Source organism: Musa acuminata, chromosome BXJ3-10, assembly GCF_036884655.1.
Source record: "Musa acuminata AAA Group cultivar baxijiao chromosome BXJ3-10, Cavendish_Baxijiao_AAA, whole genome shotgun sequence".
Lineage (NCBI taxonomy): Eukaryota > Viridiplantae > Streptophyta > Magnoliopsida > Zingiberales > Musaceae > Musa > Musa acuminata.
The window spans coordinates 8,818,103-8,834,080 of NC_088358.1; the positions used below are offsets into that span (position 1 = coordinate 8,818,103).

A 15,978-nucleotide genomic window follows, 5' to 3' on the forward strand; every position below is an offset into this window, starting at 1 on the left:
GGGTGGTGGTACTGCCCAGCACTGCACCCGAGGCGGTGGTACCGCTAGACCTGGGTGGTGGTATCGCTCAGGATAATGTTAGCCAGACTGATACTGGGCGGTGGTACCGCCCAACGCAGGTGGTGGTACTGCCCGTGCCCGGGGAACCCGGGATGGGAAAGTTTTAGGCTCCAAGTTTGAATCAACTTGAAGCCTATAAATATCTCTCTCATCCCTAGTTAAAGCACACAAGCACATAGAGTTTAAAAAGAAAGAAACGCTGCTAAAATCTTATGTGATCTCCTCTCCCTCTTCTAAGTGTTAGACTAGTTTAAGAGATGAGTAAGTGAGTGCTTGTAAGGGTTATGATAGAACCCTTGCAGATTCTAAACTTGGGGTTGATCTCTTTAGGGGATCGGCCTCCTTGGAACTCTATAGGGGTTCCTCCCTCCAAGTTGCTGCTCAAAGGCTGCAGAAAAGATTCATCTATTGCTTATCAAAAGAGAAGGAATACATGGCTATTTATAGGGCTTCTAAACCCTAACTCCTAATAGGACTCCTACTTAAGACTCTTACTTCTAACCAACTCCTAATAGGACTCCTAGTCAAGACTCCTATTCCCTTACAACTCCTAATTCTTCTCTAAGAAAACACCTCCTAATAGAATGTCCCTCTCAATTAGGACTCTCCTAGCTAGAGTCCTAGCAGTTTTACATGGATGTCCCTCTCAATTAGGACGCTCCTAGCTAGAGTCCTAACAGTTTTACATTAATGTCCCTCTCAATTAGGACTCTCCAAGCTAGAGTCCTAATAGACCCGCCCTCTTCAAATCAGCCTTGTCCTCGAGGCTGATGATTCGTGAATTCTGGGAATTTGATCTTCAAGTCGTCATAGTTCTCCCAAGTGGCATCTTCTATTGGTAGGTTCGCCCACTATATTAGCACTTCATTAGTGGGTCGTCGTCGTCGAGTCACGATCCGTCGATCAATATTGGCACTTGGCTGGGTCTGGAGTTCTCTTTGGGTATTCCTATTTGGTGGGCGGCTTTGGGCTGTCTCCAAGCACCTATTTAAAACTTCCGTCTGGCTATTGGTTTGTGAGTGATATGTCGTACTCTTTTTCAATTTAGTACCCTGCATATGGAATAACTTTGTCCAAAATCTGCTCTTGAAGATGCAAGTAGAATTTGTCACAAGCATAATGTGTCCCTTATAGCATAATTCTTTTGAGTCCCGATTGTAATGAACCACGGAGCTTGGTGCTTCCTCTAATTTTTTTTGTATCTTACTGGTCTCCGAATCTTCCTGCCATTCCATCTTAATATCCTTAAGGAAGTCACTGGTTGGAAGTAAAACGATTGAAAATTCAGCTTGCTCAAGTAGTTGCGAAAGCGCATCTGCAACAATATTCTCTTTCCACCTTTTGTAAGTTATTTCATAATTAAATCCAAGAAGTTTTGTTACCCATTTTTGCTGCTCAGGAGATGATATCTTTCGCTCCAAAAAGTACTTAAGGCTTTTTTGGTCGGTTTTAATTTGAAATCGTCGACCAATCAAGTAGGGTCTCTACCGCATTGCTGCGCGCATAATGGCGAGCATCTCCTTATCATATGTTGACTTATTTTGATAGGAGGGAGATAATGCCTTGCTAGTGTATGGAAGTGTTCGACCATCTTGCATGAGAATGACTCTAATTCTGACTCCAGATGTGTCGGCCTCAATAATGAAGGGTCGGTTGAAATCTGGTAGTGTTAACACCGGTGTTGTCGTCATGGCTGCCTTAAGTTTGTCGAAGGCCGTGGAGGCTCTGGCCAACCATTGGAGGACATCTTTTTTTAGTAAGGAAGTAAGTGGTGCACTGATCTTTCCATAGTTTTTCACAAACTTGCGGTAGTAGCCTGTTAAACCCAGAAAGCCATATAGCAATTTTATTTTTCTCGGGGTCAGCCAGTTTTGCATTGCTCCAATTTTGAAGGGGTCCACCGTCACACCTTCCTCTGATATGATATGCCCAAGATATCCCAACTTTTGTTGAAGAAAGTAAAAATTTCTAGTGGTCGTTGTGTGTTCAAAAGGCGGTTTTCGGTATGACTTCTTCGTACACTCGTATTGGATAATACCCGGATCAAAGGTCCATCTTTGTGAAGATTTGTGCTCCCTTTCATATAGCAATTCATCTAGTACTGGAATAGGATATTTATCCTTGATAGTTATGCCATTGAGAGCTCGGTAATCAACGCATATTCGCCATGTTCCGTCCTTCTTGTGTACAAGTAGCACCGGTGAAGAGTAGAGGTTGCAACTCGGCCGAATAACTCCTGTTTTGAGCATCTCTTTTATAATCCTTTCTATTTTATCCTTCTGGAGATGTAGATACTGATATGGCCAAGTATTTACTGAAGATTTGTCTGGAAGAATCGTTATACAATAATCATGCCGACGGGTAAGAGGTAGGTTGCACGGTTCATCAAATATATTTAAAAATTCAGCAAGCAAAGGAAGTAGATTTGGATCTTCAAATTCTATTGGCTCTCCCTTAGTTTGCTGCTCAAGTTGTACCAAAAAGCCACTGCATGCTTTATGCAAAATATTCTCCATTTGTTGTGTGAAAATCGTTGTTATGTCGCCCCCACGTTTCCCGTGCATTGTCACCTATTTCTCCTTACTGTAAAATTTCATAATTAGTTTCATAAAATTCCAAAAAATATCACTTAATGTCGTCAACCATTTAATTCTGAGCATGGCCTCATGATTGTTAAGAGGGAGAAGGAAGAAATCTACAATTATCTCTTGGTCCTTCAACAATAGTTTCTCCTGCGGGCGCCTACGATCACAATGAAAAATCCGTCCGTTGATGACCTTAACATCAAACCTGCAGCGATTCTCGATAGGTAATGCTATCCGAACAATAAGCTTACTATATAGGAAGTTAGTAGTACTGCCCGTGTCGATGAGAACAGTGATCGGTTGTTGTTTGAGAAGGCCTCCAACTTTCATCGTTTGCGGGTTTGAGTAGCTGGCTAGTGCGTGTACTGTAACGTCAGTCGGTTGTAGCTCTTCTTCATGTTCAAGGCTCTCTTTTGGATGTTCAATGACCTCTTCTTCTATCGATTCAATCATAAGAAGTCCTCCTTTACTACAGCGATGCTCACGGCTCCACGGCTCGTCACAATGCCAACATAACCCCTTCGCATATCGCTCCCGAAGCTCTTCTCCTGTTAACCTCTTTGGTGCAGGGACTTGGTCAACAATAGGGGGGGCTTCAATATTACTGGTTGAGGAGCGACCCTAGTCCTCCGAGCTTCATGGTTCAATTGCTCCTCTTGATGTTGTGCGAAAGAGATGGCTGACATAAGCGTGTACGGTTGTCACGCTTTAACTTCTCCTCGGATCTCCGGCTTCAAGCCCTCAATGAAGGTCCTCAATAGCTATTTTTGAGACCAATCATGATTTTGATTAGATAACCTTTCAAACCTGGTTTGGTACTCCTGAATGGTGGAGGTTTGTCGGATCTTTGCTAGTTGTTCGTCAATATTCTCGTAATCGGTTGGTCTGAAGCGAATCAGCAGTTCTTCTTTGAATTGTCGCCATTAAAGGACTCCATAAGTATGTTCAAACCAGTCAAACCACTGAATAGCATCCCCTTCAAGATGTATAGCTGTAATTTTCACCATAGATACATCTGCGGTTTTGTGGTACCGAAAATATCGCTCCGCGTGCGAAATCCAACCGATCGGGTCTCCTTCTTCCCATCTAGGGAAGTCCACTCTCATGTATGGATAGTTGGGGTTGGTCATAGAGCCTACCCTCCCTTGGAAGTCATCTCTTCGGGCTTGGTGTGATTGGGCAAAGCTCTCTCCTTGATATGATTTCTTCGGGCTTAGTGGTCGGCCCAATCTGAGTTCGGCAAAGAGCATCCGAATCTTATCCTCCATTCGTGCCTTCAAGGCTTCGAATTTAGCATTGATTGCCTCCTTAGATGCCATAGTATATGGCCCCAAATCAATGATGTTAAGATCTCTCTTTTGCTGTTGGGTTAAAGGCATGTATAGGTTGAGAGAAGTGATGGTCGAATGTGTTGGTGGATTGGTGGATGTAGGCTGCGGTTTAGGCTTGTTTTGTGGCTGTTTTGGGTGCAGTTTGAGGGTGTGGTTTGGTAGAGTTTTAGGGCTGTGGATGAAAGTTTTGGATCTATGGTAGATGGTAGCAAAGGTTTGACAGAAATCCGTGGAAGTTGCAGCAAGTATGTGTTGTCTTGTAAGAGTAGAATTGTCGTCGAAGAAACAACGGTTTCTCGACGTAATTTCCACCAAAAACTTGAGAGAATTGAGGAGGGAATTGATAGCAAAATCATAGTTTATATGACAGCAAGGATATCTATTTAATCAAGAAAATTTCGGCAGTATAATAGCAAAGAAATTGGTGCAAGTTGTAATTGCAGAATTATCGTCGAAAAATTTCAGCGGGATACGATGAAAATTTGTAGCAACATAAAATCGTTTTTAGAGATGAATTTCTTAATAGATCAATCTTAGATGGAAGCCAAGATAATATATGAAGTCTATAAGAAATTTCATTCAAAAAAGATTGCAAATAGATGGGTTAAGGCAACGATATGCAGCTGAAATTTTCTGCAGCATAGATTTTCAAGTGCAGTAGATTGGACATAAAAGATCAGTAGTTTATATTGAGAATTTTTCGATGAAACTAAAGGGAAATCTACTGTTAGGAAGTGTCAAAGATGTCATAAAAATTTCGTAGAAATTTGGATAGAAATAGCACAGTAGCAAGATCAAACAGATGGTGCTATGCGGCTTGAATTCTGCAATTCAAGTGCAGCAGATTGGACATAAAAGATCAGTAGTTTATATTGATAATTTTTTGATGAAACCAAAGGGAAATCCACTGTTAGGAAGTGTTAAAGATGTCATAAAAATTTCATAGAAATTTGGATAGAAAAAGTATAGTAGCAAGATCAAACAGATGGTGCTATGCGGCTGGAATTCTGCAATGTATCTTTCGTCGTAGAGATGAAAACTTTGTGACGAAAAGTTTATGCAGCAATATAAGAACGATTTTTTTTTTTTTTTCGAATAAGGATAACTAAATTGCAGCAGCAATAAGGTAGGAAACCAGAACCTGTTGCAATTCACAGGGAGATCGAAGGATGATCCGCGGTGGTGGAGATGATGGCGGAATTCGGTGACGATCTTTTAAGCAATTGTGGGAATTGCTTTGGATGGTTGTGGAGGGTTGATGGATGGCTGTGAAAGGGCAGCGAGACGCCAAGAACGCTGCTTTGATACCAGGTGATAGAACCCTTGCAGATTCTAAACTTGGGGTTGATCTCTTTAGGGGATCGGCCTCCTTGGAACTCTATAGGGGTTCCTCCCTCCAAGTTGCTGCTCAAAGGCTGCAGAAAAGATTCATCTATTGCTTATCAAAAGAGAAGGAATACATGGCTATTTATAGGGCTTCTAAACCCTAACTCCTAATAGGACTCCTACTTAAGACTCTTACTTCTAACCAACTCCTAATAGGACTCCTAGTCAAGACTCCTATTCCCTTACAACTCCTAATTCTTCTCTAAGAAAACACCTCCTAACAGAATGTCCCTCTCAATTAGGACTCTCCTAGCTAGAGTCCTAGCAGTTTTCCATGGATGTCCCTCTCAATTAGGACGCTCCTAGCTAGAGTCCTAACAGTTTTACATGAATGTCCCTCTCAATTAGGACTCTCCAAGCTAGAGTCCTAACAGGTTATCTCCTAAACTCGATAAAAGGAGAAGAGGGGTGTAAAAGGTGATTGACCTTCGCTTATTGAAGGAAGGCCTCTAGTGGAAGTCGGTGGCCTCGTCGAAGGAGAAAGCCAAAAGTGGATGTAGGTCAAGATTGACCGAACCACTCTAAATCTCGATTTGCATTTACTTTCTGCTATTTATCTTAACTACAAACTGCCTCCATTGCTTTACATCAACTATACTTCCGTATGCTTTCAATTTAAGTTAAGTTTCCAAAAACAGTTTTACGTCAGAAACGGTTTTATCGTACGAAAGTTTTTAAACCATCATGATTTTACCACTACACTAATTCATCCCCCCCCCTCTTAGTGTCGACCCTGATCCTAACACTGATATGTTCCACTCCATCCTAACATGATTCTTCCTACTTTCATTGTCTCTCCATGTTCGAAGCTTCTTGTGTCACTCAAAACGCAGATCAGATCATAAACACTATCAATTGATTTCATCATCAAAATCCGAGATTCAACACTTATGAGCTATCATATTTAAGTGGGTTGAGTTAAAAACTATGAGATAACATTATGGGCTGAAAAAAATACCATAGCATTAGTAAGATCCATATGAGAAGATTGTAATAAATTAGGTGTCAGTCACACCTCTTAGCCTAAAAAATATATTTTTGGGATCACCCATAACGTTCTTTTTATTGCATTTGTGGCATATCATGGCTCTAGTTTTAATAAAACTACTCATACGATTAGTTTTACAGTATATTTTATGATAATTAGTCAGAAGGTATTTCAAAAATTATAAAAAATAAAAATAACTTTTAAGAAATATATAAAAAAAGGTACCTCTTAGCCTAAAGAAAACATTTTTAGGATCACCTAAAACGTTCTTTTTATTGTGTTTGTGGCATGTCAGGGCTCTAGCTTTAATAAAACTGTTGATATGACTTGTTTTACGACATATTTTATGACATATTTCATGGTAATTAGTTAGGAGGTATTTCAAAATTATAAAAAAATAAAAATAAATTTTAAGAAATATATAAAAAGATGGGGCTCCTCTTAGCTTCAAGAAAATATTTTCAGGATCACTCAAAATATTCTTTTTATTACGTTTGTGGCATGTCATGACTCTAACTTTAATAAAACTGTTCATATGACTTGTTTTATAGTATATTTTATGATAATTAGTCAGAAGATATTTTAAAAATATAAAAAATAAAAATAATTTTTAAGAAATATATAAAAAAATGGGACACCTCTTAGCCTAAAGAAAATATTTTCGGGATCACCCAACATGTTACAGCCTTAAATAAAACTGCTCATATGACTTGTTTAGACATATTTAATGGTAATTAGTCAGAAGATATTTTAAAAATTATAAAAAATAAAAATAAGTTTTAAGAAATATATAAAAAGATGAGGTACCTCCCTAAAGAAAATATTTTCGGGATTATCTAAAACGTTTTTTATTACGTTTGTGAAACGTCGCGACTAGCTTTAATTAAATGACTTGTTTTAATTAGTAGTTGCGAATGCTACAAAGTTTCCTCGACTCTCGGTAGACTGCAATTGCGCTTCGCAATGAATCTAAAAGTTTCCGCCTTTCTTCCTCGCCCGGGCCATCAGCTCCTTTCTTCCTCATCTTTCTCCGCCTCCGCCTTCACCTCCGGTAATCCCTCGTCCTCCTCCATCGCCGCTTCCGTCGACGACCTCGCCAAGCTCATCAACGACCAGCCCATCCCCGTCCTTCGCCACCACATCCCTACTCCCTTTCTTTCCTCCCCTCTCGTCGACTCCCTCCTCCTCCGCCTCTTTGCCGCCCACGCCGCCGCCCCCAAAGCCCTCTACCTCTTCCGCCTCTCCCTACGCGGCCACCGCGATCACCCTCCTTCCTCCTCCGCCTTCGCCACCATTCTCCACATTCTCACCCGCGCCCGCCATTTCGACGCCGCCTTCGAGCTCATCGATGACGTCGCCAGATCCCAGCCTGCCCTCCTGACCCCCAAGTCCCTCGCCGTGCTCCTCTCCCGCCACGCAAAGTTCCGAACTTTCGACGAAACGCTCGATGCCTTCGACCGCGCCGAGAGGGCCTGGGCCGCCGCCGGTCTCTCCTTCAGCTTTGACGAGTTCAATGCGCTGTTAAGAGCCTACTGCACCCAGGGGCGGGTTTCCGAGGCTCGTGCCATCTTCCGGAGGTTTCACTCCCGGTTCCCACCCAACTCTCGGACACTCAACACCCTACTTCTGGGCTTCAAGGAGTCCCAGAATCTTGTCGCGTTCGATCTTTTCTATCATGACATGATGATCCGGGGGTTTGAACCTGATGCAGTAACTTATTGCATTAGAATGGATGCCTACTGCAAGAAAATGCGATTTTTTGATGCTTTGGGGCTTCTGGATGAGATGCCGAAGAATAATTGCTCACCTACGGTCAAAAGCTTTACCACTTTGATTCATGGTTCTGGCATTGCAAAGAACCCAATGCATGCCCGTAGGTTGTTTGATGAAATGGTCGCAAGAGGACTGGTTCCTGACAGAGGGGCTTATAATGCATTGATGGGCTCGTTTGTAAGGGTGGGGAATCTTAGGTCTGCTTTGGAGATTATGGAAGAGATGGAGAAGGCAATTCAGCTTGATGATGTGAGTTATTATACGCTGTTGTGTGGCATGAAGAAGTATGAGGATCTAGAGGGGTTTTGGAAGCTCTATAAAAGGATGGTTGAGAAGAACTTTGTGCCAAGGACACGTACAGTAATGCTGCTCATGAAGGTATTCTGCGAGAACAGCAGGGCTGATTTGGGTTTGAGCTTGTGGAATTATCTAGTGGAGAAGGGATTTTGTCCTCATAGGCATGCATTGGATTCTTTGGTGACAGCACTATGTTGCAAAGGAAATGTGGTGGAGGCCTACAAGTGTTTTAAACAAGTGGTGGATAGAGGGAGAGTTCCATCTGAGAGGGCCTTCCGGGTGTTGGAGGGGTTTCTAGTGCGAACTAAGAAGTTAGACATGATGGAGGAGCTTAATCAGATGACAAAGAGAATGCAAGCACTTGTGCCCTCTCAATTTTAGCTAGCTGGCATGAAGTGGTCATTTCTTTCAATATATTCTTGCTTCTGATGGCTGAAAGGGCTCAGCTCAGATGATGCTGATCATTATGAGGGTTATGCATGTGAAATCTGACTAAACACAAAGAAAGATAGTCTCATGACATAACACTTTTCAAGAATTCAGTCAAGCATGGCCTTCATAATGTATAAATTAGTGTCGCAAAAATCTTGTCATAGTACATGAAAACAAAGAATCAAGTAGCTTATAATCTTGGTACCAAGTTGAATGATAGATTGTGCTTGCTTTGATCCTTTTTGCCTTCCTATTTGTTACGATGTGGTAGGTGAACTGGTCATGAAGTATTAAAATAGTTGTATGCAATTCTGGTAGAACCAATGTTTGATGTGGTTATTTAACTTATACTCCTTCGGTTGATTTGTAATTCTTTATGGACTTTGTGCATTACATTGTATTGATTATTCATTTAAGTGGAGAGCCACAATTGAAAGTGCATCTCTTGGTTTTAAGTGCAATATAGACCTGCACACACCATCACAAATCCAGGTGCAGATCCACTATTTCAAGCCTTCGACACATGACTGGAACAAGCTCGAGCTAACAACCTTCAATGCCCACAAGGTATGGCCTTATCTTCTCATAACGTGGCAGAGTTACATATATTATCATGTATATTTCATCCTTCCGACCGCTTATCTTACAGGTCATGTAGCTTAGTGACTTGGTTGGCCTTTACTGTGTAGTGATTCAATGACACGAATGATGGCAATTTATCAAATAATTTGCAGAAGACAACAGTGACAATCTTCAAATAACTATGTTGCTTTATCAGCCAATCGTGAACTATGTCTCTAGCTTGTTAGTTGAGGCCGCTAGAAACAAAATCGTGAAATGTTGTAAGAAGAGTGTACATCCATATTTTGAGTCATTTACCTATCTTAGATTCACATTGATAACTCAAACATGGTCACAAATCCAGATGATACTCTTTAACTAATTAAGTCATCCAAATTAAGTGCATTGATGTTATCAGAGAATTACTAGAAAGTACTGGTACGTCACTTAACTGTCCTCCCTTGTACACAATTCCAGTATACAGCTTATTTCTAACTTCTAGATTCAATCCAGTCTAAGTACATGACCAATGTCTATCACCAGGCCAGTTGTTTGTTTCTTTGTACTGCAATAGCAATGCCTTTTTTTGGTTTGAACAAGAATGAGATTCATGACCACTTGGTTTATGCACCTCTGTGGTCCAGCTTGATATTTGAGCCTGGACTCATCAAGGCAAACAGGTTCATAGCTACAAAGATGGCTATATTAAGATGGCCATCTTTTTTTTTTATTCTGACATGACATCGAGTAACCCTGCATTCTTTGTTGGGAACCATATTAAGATGACTACTACGGGTCACTGGTATGAACCGCCAGAAAGAGGATACATTTCTGGCTTCTTTTTCCTCTAGTTTGCATATCAATGGCTACAAAGAATTGAATGCCAACAAAATTTCTTGAATTGACGGAATGAACTATAAAGAGGACATGTTTGCAATGGACAAGACCCTGTGACTATGAATTAATTGTGATGTTTTTGACTAGCCCTGCATTGGAAGTGAGAAGGGATAAAAATGTTATATAGAATTTGATGAGTTTTCCACTAATAATTTACATGTAAGCATTTTGTTATATAGAATTAGATGACTTTTCCACTAATAATTTACATGGAAGCATTTTAGAGCACATGGTTTCACATTTTTACAACATGTTATAAAGTCACCACAAGGTCACATATTTTAGATTCTTTGATTGTATTGTGCTTCGTGAGGATATTACATTCAAGCTTTTACACTATATCAATAACACTTTATTACATACAAAATATACTTATACACAATAACATAATAATTAACAAGACTTATCCACAAGTTAATTTGAAAAATTTATATAACAACAGAGTGAGCTACAAAGTTTAGTAAGTGATAAACATATATTTTTTTTGGTAAGTAAAAGTAAATTGATTATGTGTAAAGTTTCTACAAATAGCTTTATCTATACAAGTCATAGACAAAGCCAAGTAACTCATAGAGTGCGAATGCGATAGTTATTTTTTTTTTTGGTAAGTAAAAGTAAATTAATTATGTGTAAAGTTTCTACAAATAACTTTGTCTATACAAGTCATAGACAAAGTCAGGTAACTCTTTGAGTACACATGTGGTAGTTATGACTACACATGTTGTAGAATTTAACTCTTAACTATAGCGAGCATGTTAAGATGTGCCAAGACTACTAGTGGTTACAGCATTTAACATCATTGCCAAGATCGTTAGCTAATAGTAAAATTGAATTTGACAAAAATATCTCTTTCTCTTCGTGTAAAGTGCTCCATTTTGAGACTATGCTCCATGCATGATCTTGAGTCTCTAATAATCTCTGTTAAGAGCTGAGCATTGTTTGTGTGTTGACACTCAAAGATTCTACTACATCTCTCCTTCCACATCCACCAAATAGCACATCTGAAAGTAACCTTTGCCAATTGTGTAAATCAGCTTTCCGTAAATCAGCTTTAAAACATATTTTTGTCCCTCTCGCATTTGAGTGCAGGTCCTTTATCAAGTCATTGGCAAGCAGAATATTATGATGTATACTTCTCCCTTTGATGAAAGCTGCCTGATTTGGACTAATGATCTTGTGTATTACCTTTTGCATTCTATCTGCCAACACTTTGGAGATGATCTTGTAAATAAAGTTGCATAATGATATGGGTCGATAGTTTTCTAGTGAATCAGCCCCTGCATTCTTGGGAATTAAAGAAATAAAAGTGTAGTTCATCTCTCTAAGAATATGGCCTGAAGAGAAAAAATGTTGGCAAGCCTTAATCACATCATTTCCAATAATAGACCATGCAGTTTGGTAAAATTCAGTTGGAAATCCATCTAGGCCAGGGCTTTTATCCTTCGGTGACTTAAAGACAACTCTTGCAATTTCATCATCTGTAACTGGGGCACTGAGGATTGAAATGTCATCCGAATCAAGCTTTCTAGTTGGCTCCACATGAATGTTATTAGGTTGCACCGCTTGATTGAGTAAGGAATAAAAAAATCGCTCAGTGTATGCTTTAACTTCATCTAAATTCTCAATAAGATTACCATATTTGTCTTTGCATTTTCTGATGCGATTAACGGCCCTTTGAGTAGCAATGGATGCATAGAAAAACTTAGTATTGGAATCTCCTAGAGTTAGCCAATGCTGTCGAGACTTCTGCTTTGCAAAACTTTCCTCCTGTTTTAAGGCTTGCATGAAGTTACTTCTGGCTTCTGTCTCTTTGTAGATAAGATTCTCATCTTGGGGCTGAAGTTGTAGCTCATATTGTATCGCCATTAGTTCATTTCTGTAAATTTGAACCCGAGTGATAATATTTCCAAAGGTGTTTGTATTCCACTCCTTCAGTGCCGCTTTGCAAACTTTGAGCTTTTGGCATAAGATGTAAAGTGGCGAACCATGTATATTAATATTCCAAGACGATCTGATAATATCAAGGAACTGAGGATGAGTACTCCACATGTTAAAGAATCTAAATGGTTTCTTGCCTCTAGGTGTTGCTTTCTCTGCGTGTATATACATTAAGGAATGATCAGAAAACAATGGTGCATCATACTCAAGAAGTGAATCAGGGTAAACTGTTAACCATTCTTGGTTAATCAAACACCTGTCTAGTCGAGCCATTATTTTTCTGTTACCATCGCCTTGATTACTCCAGGAGAGCCAATTGCCCACAGATTTCATATCAATCAATGCGGCAATGTCTATATAATCATTAAATCATTGAAGCTGACTTTCAGAATGATGTCTACCCCCCACTTTTTCATTTGTGTATCGAACAGTATTAAAGTCACCAAGAATAATCCATGGCATATTAAGACAGTTATTTGCAATGTTAGTCAGATCGGTCCAAAGTATATTTCTTTCTTGCATACTATTTGAAGCATATATACCAATAAAATTGAATTGACAGCCATTCTTTTTGTCCTCCACCTTAAGATGAATGAATTGATCGGTAGCAGAAATAAACCAAGCATTAATGGAGTTAGGATGTCATAAGACCCATATTCTACCAAATGTTTTACTAGAGTCATTGGTAAACAGTTCTGCGTCCGGCCATATTAAATTCTTTGGAGCAAGAATGAGCGATTTTTTAATTTTTGTTTCCACGAGAATAGCAATATCACATGTGGCAGACTTGATTATTCTGTTGAGCTCCCGACATTTTTCAGGCTTATTAAGTCCACGAACATTCCAGCAAATTATCTTCATTAGAAAAAGAAAGTAAGGTATTCATTCTACGACTTTGAATGGATAGTACCATCCTTTTTTTTATCCTTAGGTTTTGTATTTTCCTCCCGCACAATATCTTTACCTTTTAAGGCTTTATTTTTATATTTATCCACTTCATCCACAGCTATCAAATTTTTAAACTTTATACCTTGAGTCAAGTAGTCTGATTGTTAAGGCGCAATATCCTAGTTAGTATGATTTATTGAGGTATGAGATAGTTGAGGCAGAATATCCTTACTAACAAGGTTTGTTGGGGCCTGTGTTTGTTGTGGCAGAATATCCTTGCTAGCGATGTTTGTTGGTGCTTGAGTTTGTTGAGTCACAATGTCTTGGTTAGCATGTTGAATGGATATTAGAATTCCTGTTGTGGATGGATCCGGTAATATAGTAAGAGATGAAGTTTCCAACTTCTGCTTCTCCTGTCCATGAGTACCATGGGCTATTGTGGAAAGCTCCGACATAATAGGGAAAGATAAAGTTCCTGATTTGTCTTGTCTATGGCGCTGTCCCTGGGAGTCGAAATGCTCACTCGTCTGCGTCACCACCGGTTCTACTACCATTAGGGGAGGTTCTCCTTGTTGTTGAGGCATCTGACGTGGCCTATAGATCTTATTTATTGGTTTCGGGGTTTGTTGACAGGCTCCATTTGCATGATGATACCGGGGAGGGTAAAAATGCAGAATGGATTTCCAAATAACACCGATGGAAAATTTGTTCAGATAGAAAATATCACAGTAGACAAGGAAGAACTGATACTAGAAGCACTAACGAAGCAGCTTAGATAAAAACGAAAAGTAGTTCACCACCAAGTTTAAAATCGCAATGGGATACAGAAAGTTCACCACCCAACGGAAATTAAACGAGGATACAAAACTAGAAAATAAAAGACTCACCACTAAAGGACACATCCAAGAGATACAGAGTTTAAGGGGTTCTCTAAGAGCTTCTGCCCAGATATCATCAGTTTCTAAAGTCCTTTCTAAGTCCTAAATACCAAAATAAATACTAGTGCATGAAACAACCCTTCATGCATAGAGAATTTCGAAATTAAGTGTTTACAGCTGCTAACCAACTATTTTAATGCACTCATTGGTCATGAAGAAATGTTCACAGCTGCCAACCAACTCATTTAATGCATTCCTTTGTCTTGAAGAAAAGCACCTTGAAACAGCTTTAACTTTGTGCAGAGAATATGCTGATGAGCTGTCATATTTGAGTGTGCTGAGATAAAGATTATGAGGCATCATTATTGACTGAAAAAGATACTAGATCATAATCAAGGTTCATATAATCAGATTGTAGTAAATTAGACACTCCCGTGTCAATCTCCCCCGGTTGAATGAGACTTGTCCTCAAGTCTTCGATTGATTCATCAACATGATTATAAAAAGGACTCAAATCAGCCACATTAAATGTTGGGGATACTCCGTAATCTTCAGGTAGCTCTATCTAATAAGCATTTCTACCAATTCTCTTAAGCACCTTGAATGGACCATCAGCCTTTGGTTTCAATTTTTCAAATTTGCTCGGTGGAAACCTCTCCTTCCTTAGATGAATCCAGACTAAATCACCTGCATTAAACTCCACATGTTTTCTATGTTTGTTGGCAGCATGCATGTACCTCTCATTTTGCTTCTCAATGGTTGCTTTCACACCCTCATGCAGCTTCTTTATCTGCTTAGCTCTTTCATCAGCATCTCCACTAAATTGTTTTGTTGTGGAATGAGGGATTAAGTCCAAAGGACTAGCAGGATTAGCACCATAAACAACCTCAAAAGGACTCTTACCGATACTATGATGCATAGAACGATTGTAGGCAAACTCAATTTGTGGAAGAATGACATCCCATTGCTTAATATTCTTGCCAACATAGCTTCTAAGCAAATTTCCCAAGCTTCGATTTGTTACCTCAGTTTGCCCATCGGTTTGTGGATGATGCGAGCTGCTGAAATTCAAAGAAGTACCCAGCTTCCTCCAAAGAGTTCTCCAAAAATAACTAACAAATTTTGAATCTCGATCAGACATCATAGTTCTTAGAATACCATGCAATTTAACAATCTCCTTAAAATATAAATTAGCAATATGAGATGCATCATTTGATTTATTGCATGGAACAAAGTGAGACATTTTTAAAAATCTGTCAACAACAACCATGATAGAATCCTTGTTCCTTTGAGTTCTTGGCAGTCCCAAAATGAAATCAAGACTCACATCCTCCCAGGGGGCATTTGGCACTGGCAATGGAGTGTACAAACCAGAATTTTGAGTTCTTGTTTTTGCCAAATGACACACTCGACATTGCTTTACATGTCTTTCCACATCTCTAAACATCTTAGGCCAATAGAAGTTTGATTGAATAAGAGCTAAAGTTTCATCTCTACCGAAATGTCCACCCAAAACACCACCATGAGCTTCAGCCAGAATTACTTGTCTCAAAGAACAAGATGGAACACATAAAGCATTAGCTCGAAAAAGAAAACCATCAAAGATCGAAAATTGTTGAAAGGAACCTGATTTGCAATTATGCCATATTGAGCCGAAATCCACATCATTCTCATAGAGATCTTTGAACGTCTCAAATCCAACAACTTTGACTTCTATTGCTGATAATAAAGAATGCTTTCTGCTCAATGCATCAGCAACCACATTTTGAACACCATATTTGTGCTTAATTGTAAAGTTATAAGATTGCAAAAACTCCACCCAAGCTGCATGCCTCTTGTTTAGCTTGTGTTGGTGATTTATGAACTTTAATGCTTCATGATCTGAATATAGCACAAATGGCTTGGTAAGAAGGTACTGACACCAATAAGATAAAGCTCGATATATGGCATAGAACTCCTTATCA

At 39.4% G+C, this 15,978-nt stretch overlaps 1 protein-coding gene across 1 annotated transcript; it reads left to right on the forward strand.

Moving 5' to 3' along the window:
* The first annotated feature begins 7,258 nt into the window (after positions 1-7,258).
* LOC103975083 (pentatricopeptide repeat-containing protein At3g61360) lies at positions 7,259-9,215 on the forward strand. The gene has a single exon (XM_009389994.3). The coding sequence runs from the start codon at positions 7,314-7,316 to the stop codon at positions 8,799-8,801; it is 1,488 nt and encodes a 495-aa protein (XP_009388269.2). The 5' UTR covers positions 7,259-7,313; the 3' UTR covers positions 8,802-9,215.
* The last annotated feature ends 6,763 nt before the right edge of the window (positions 9,216-15,978 follow it).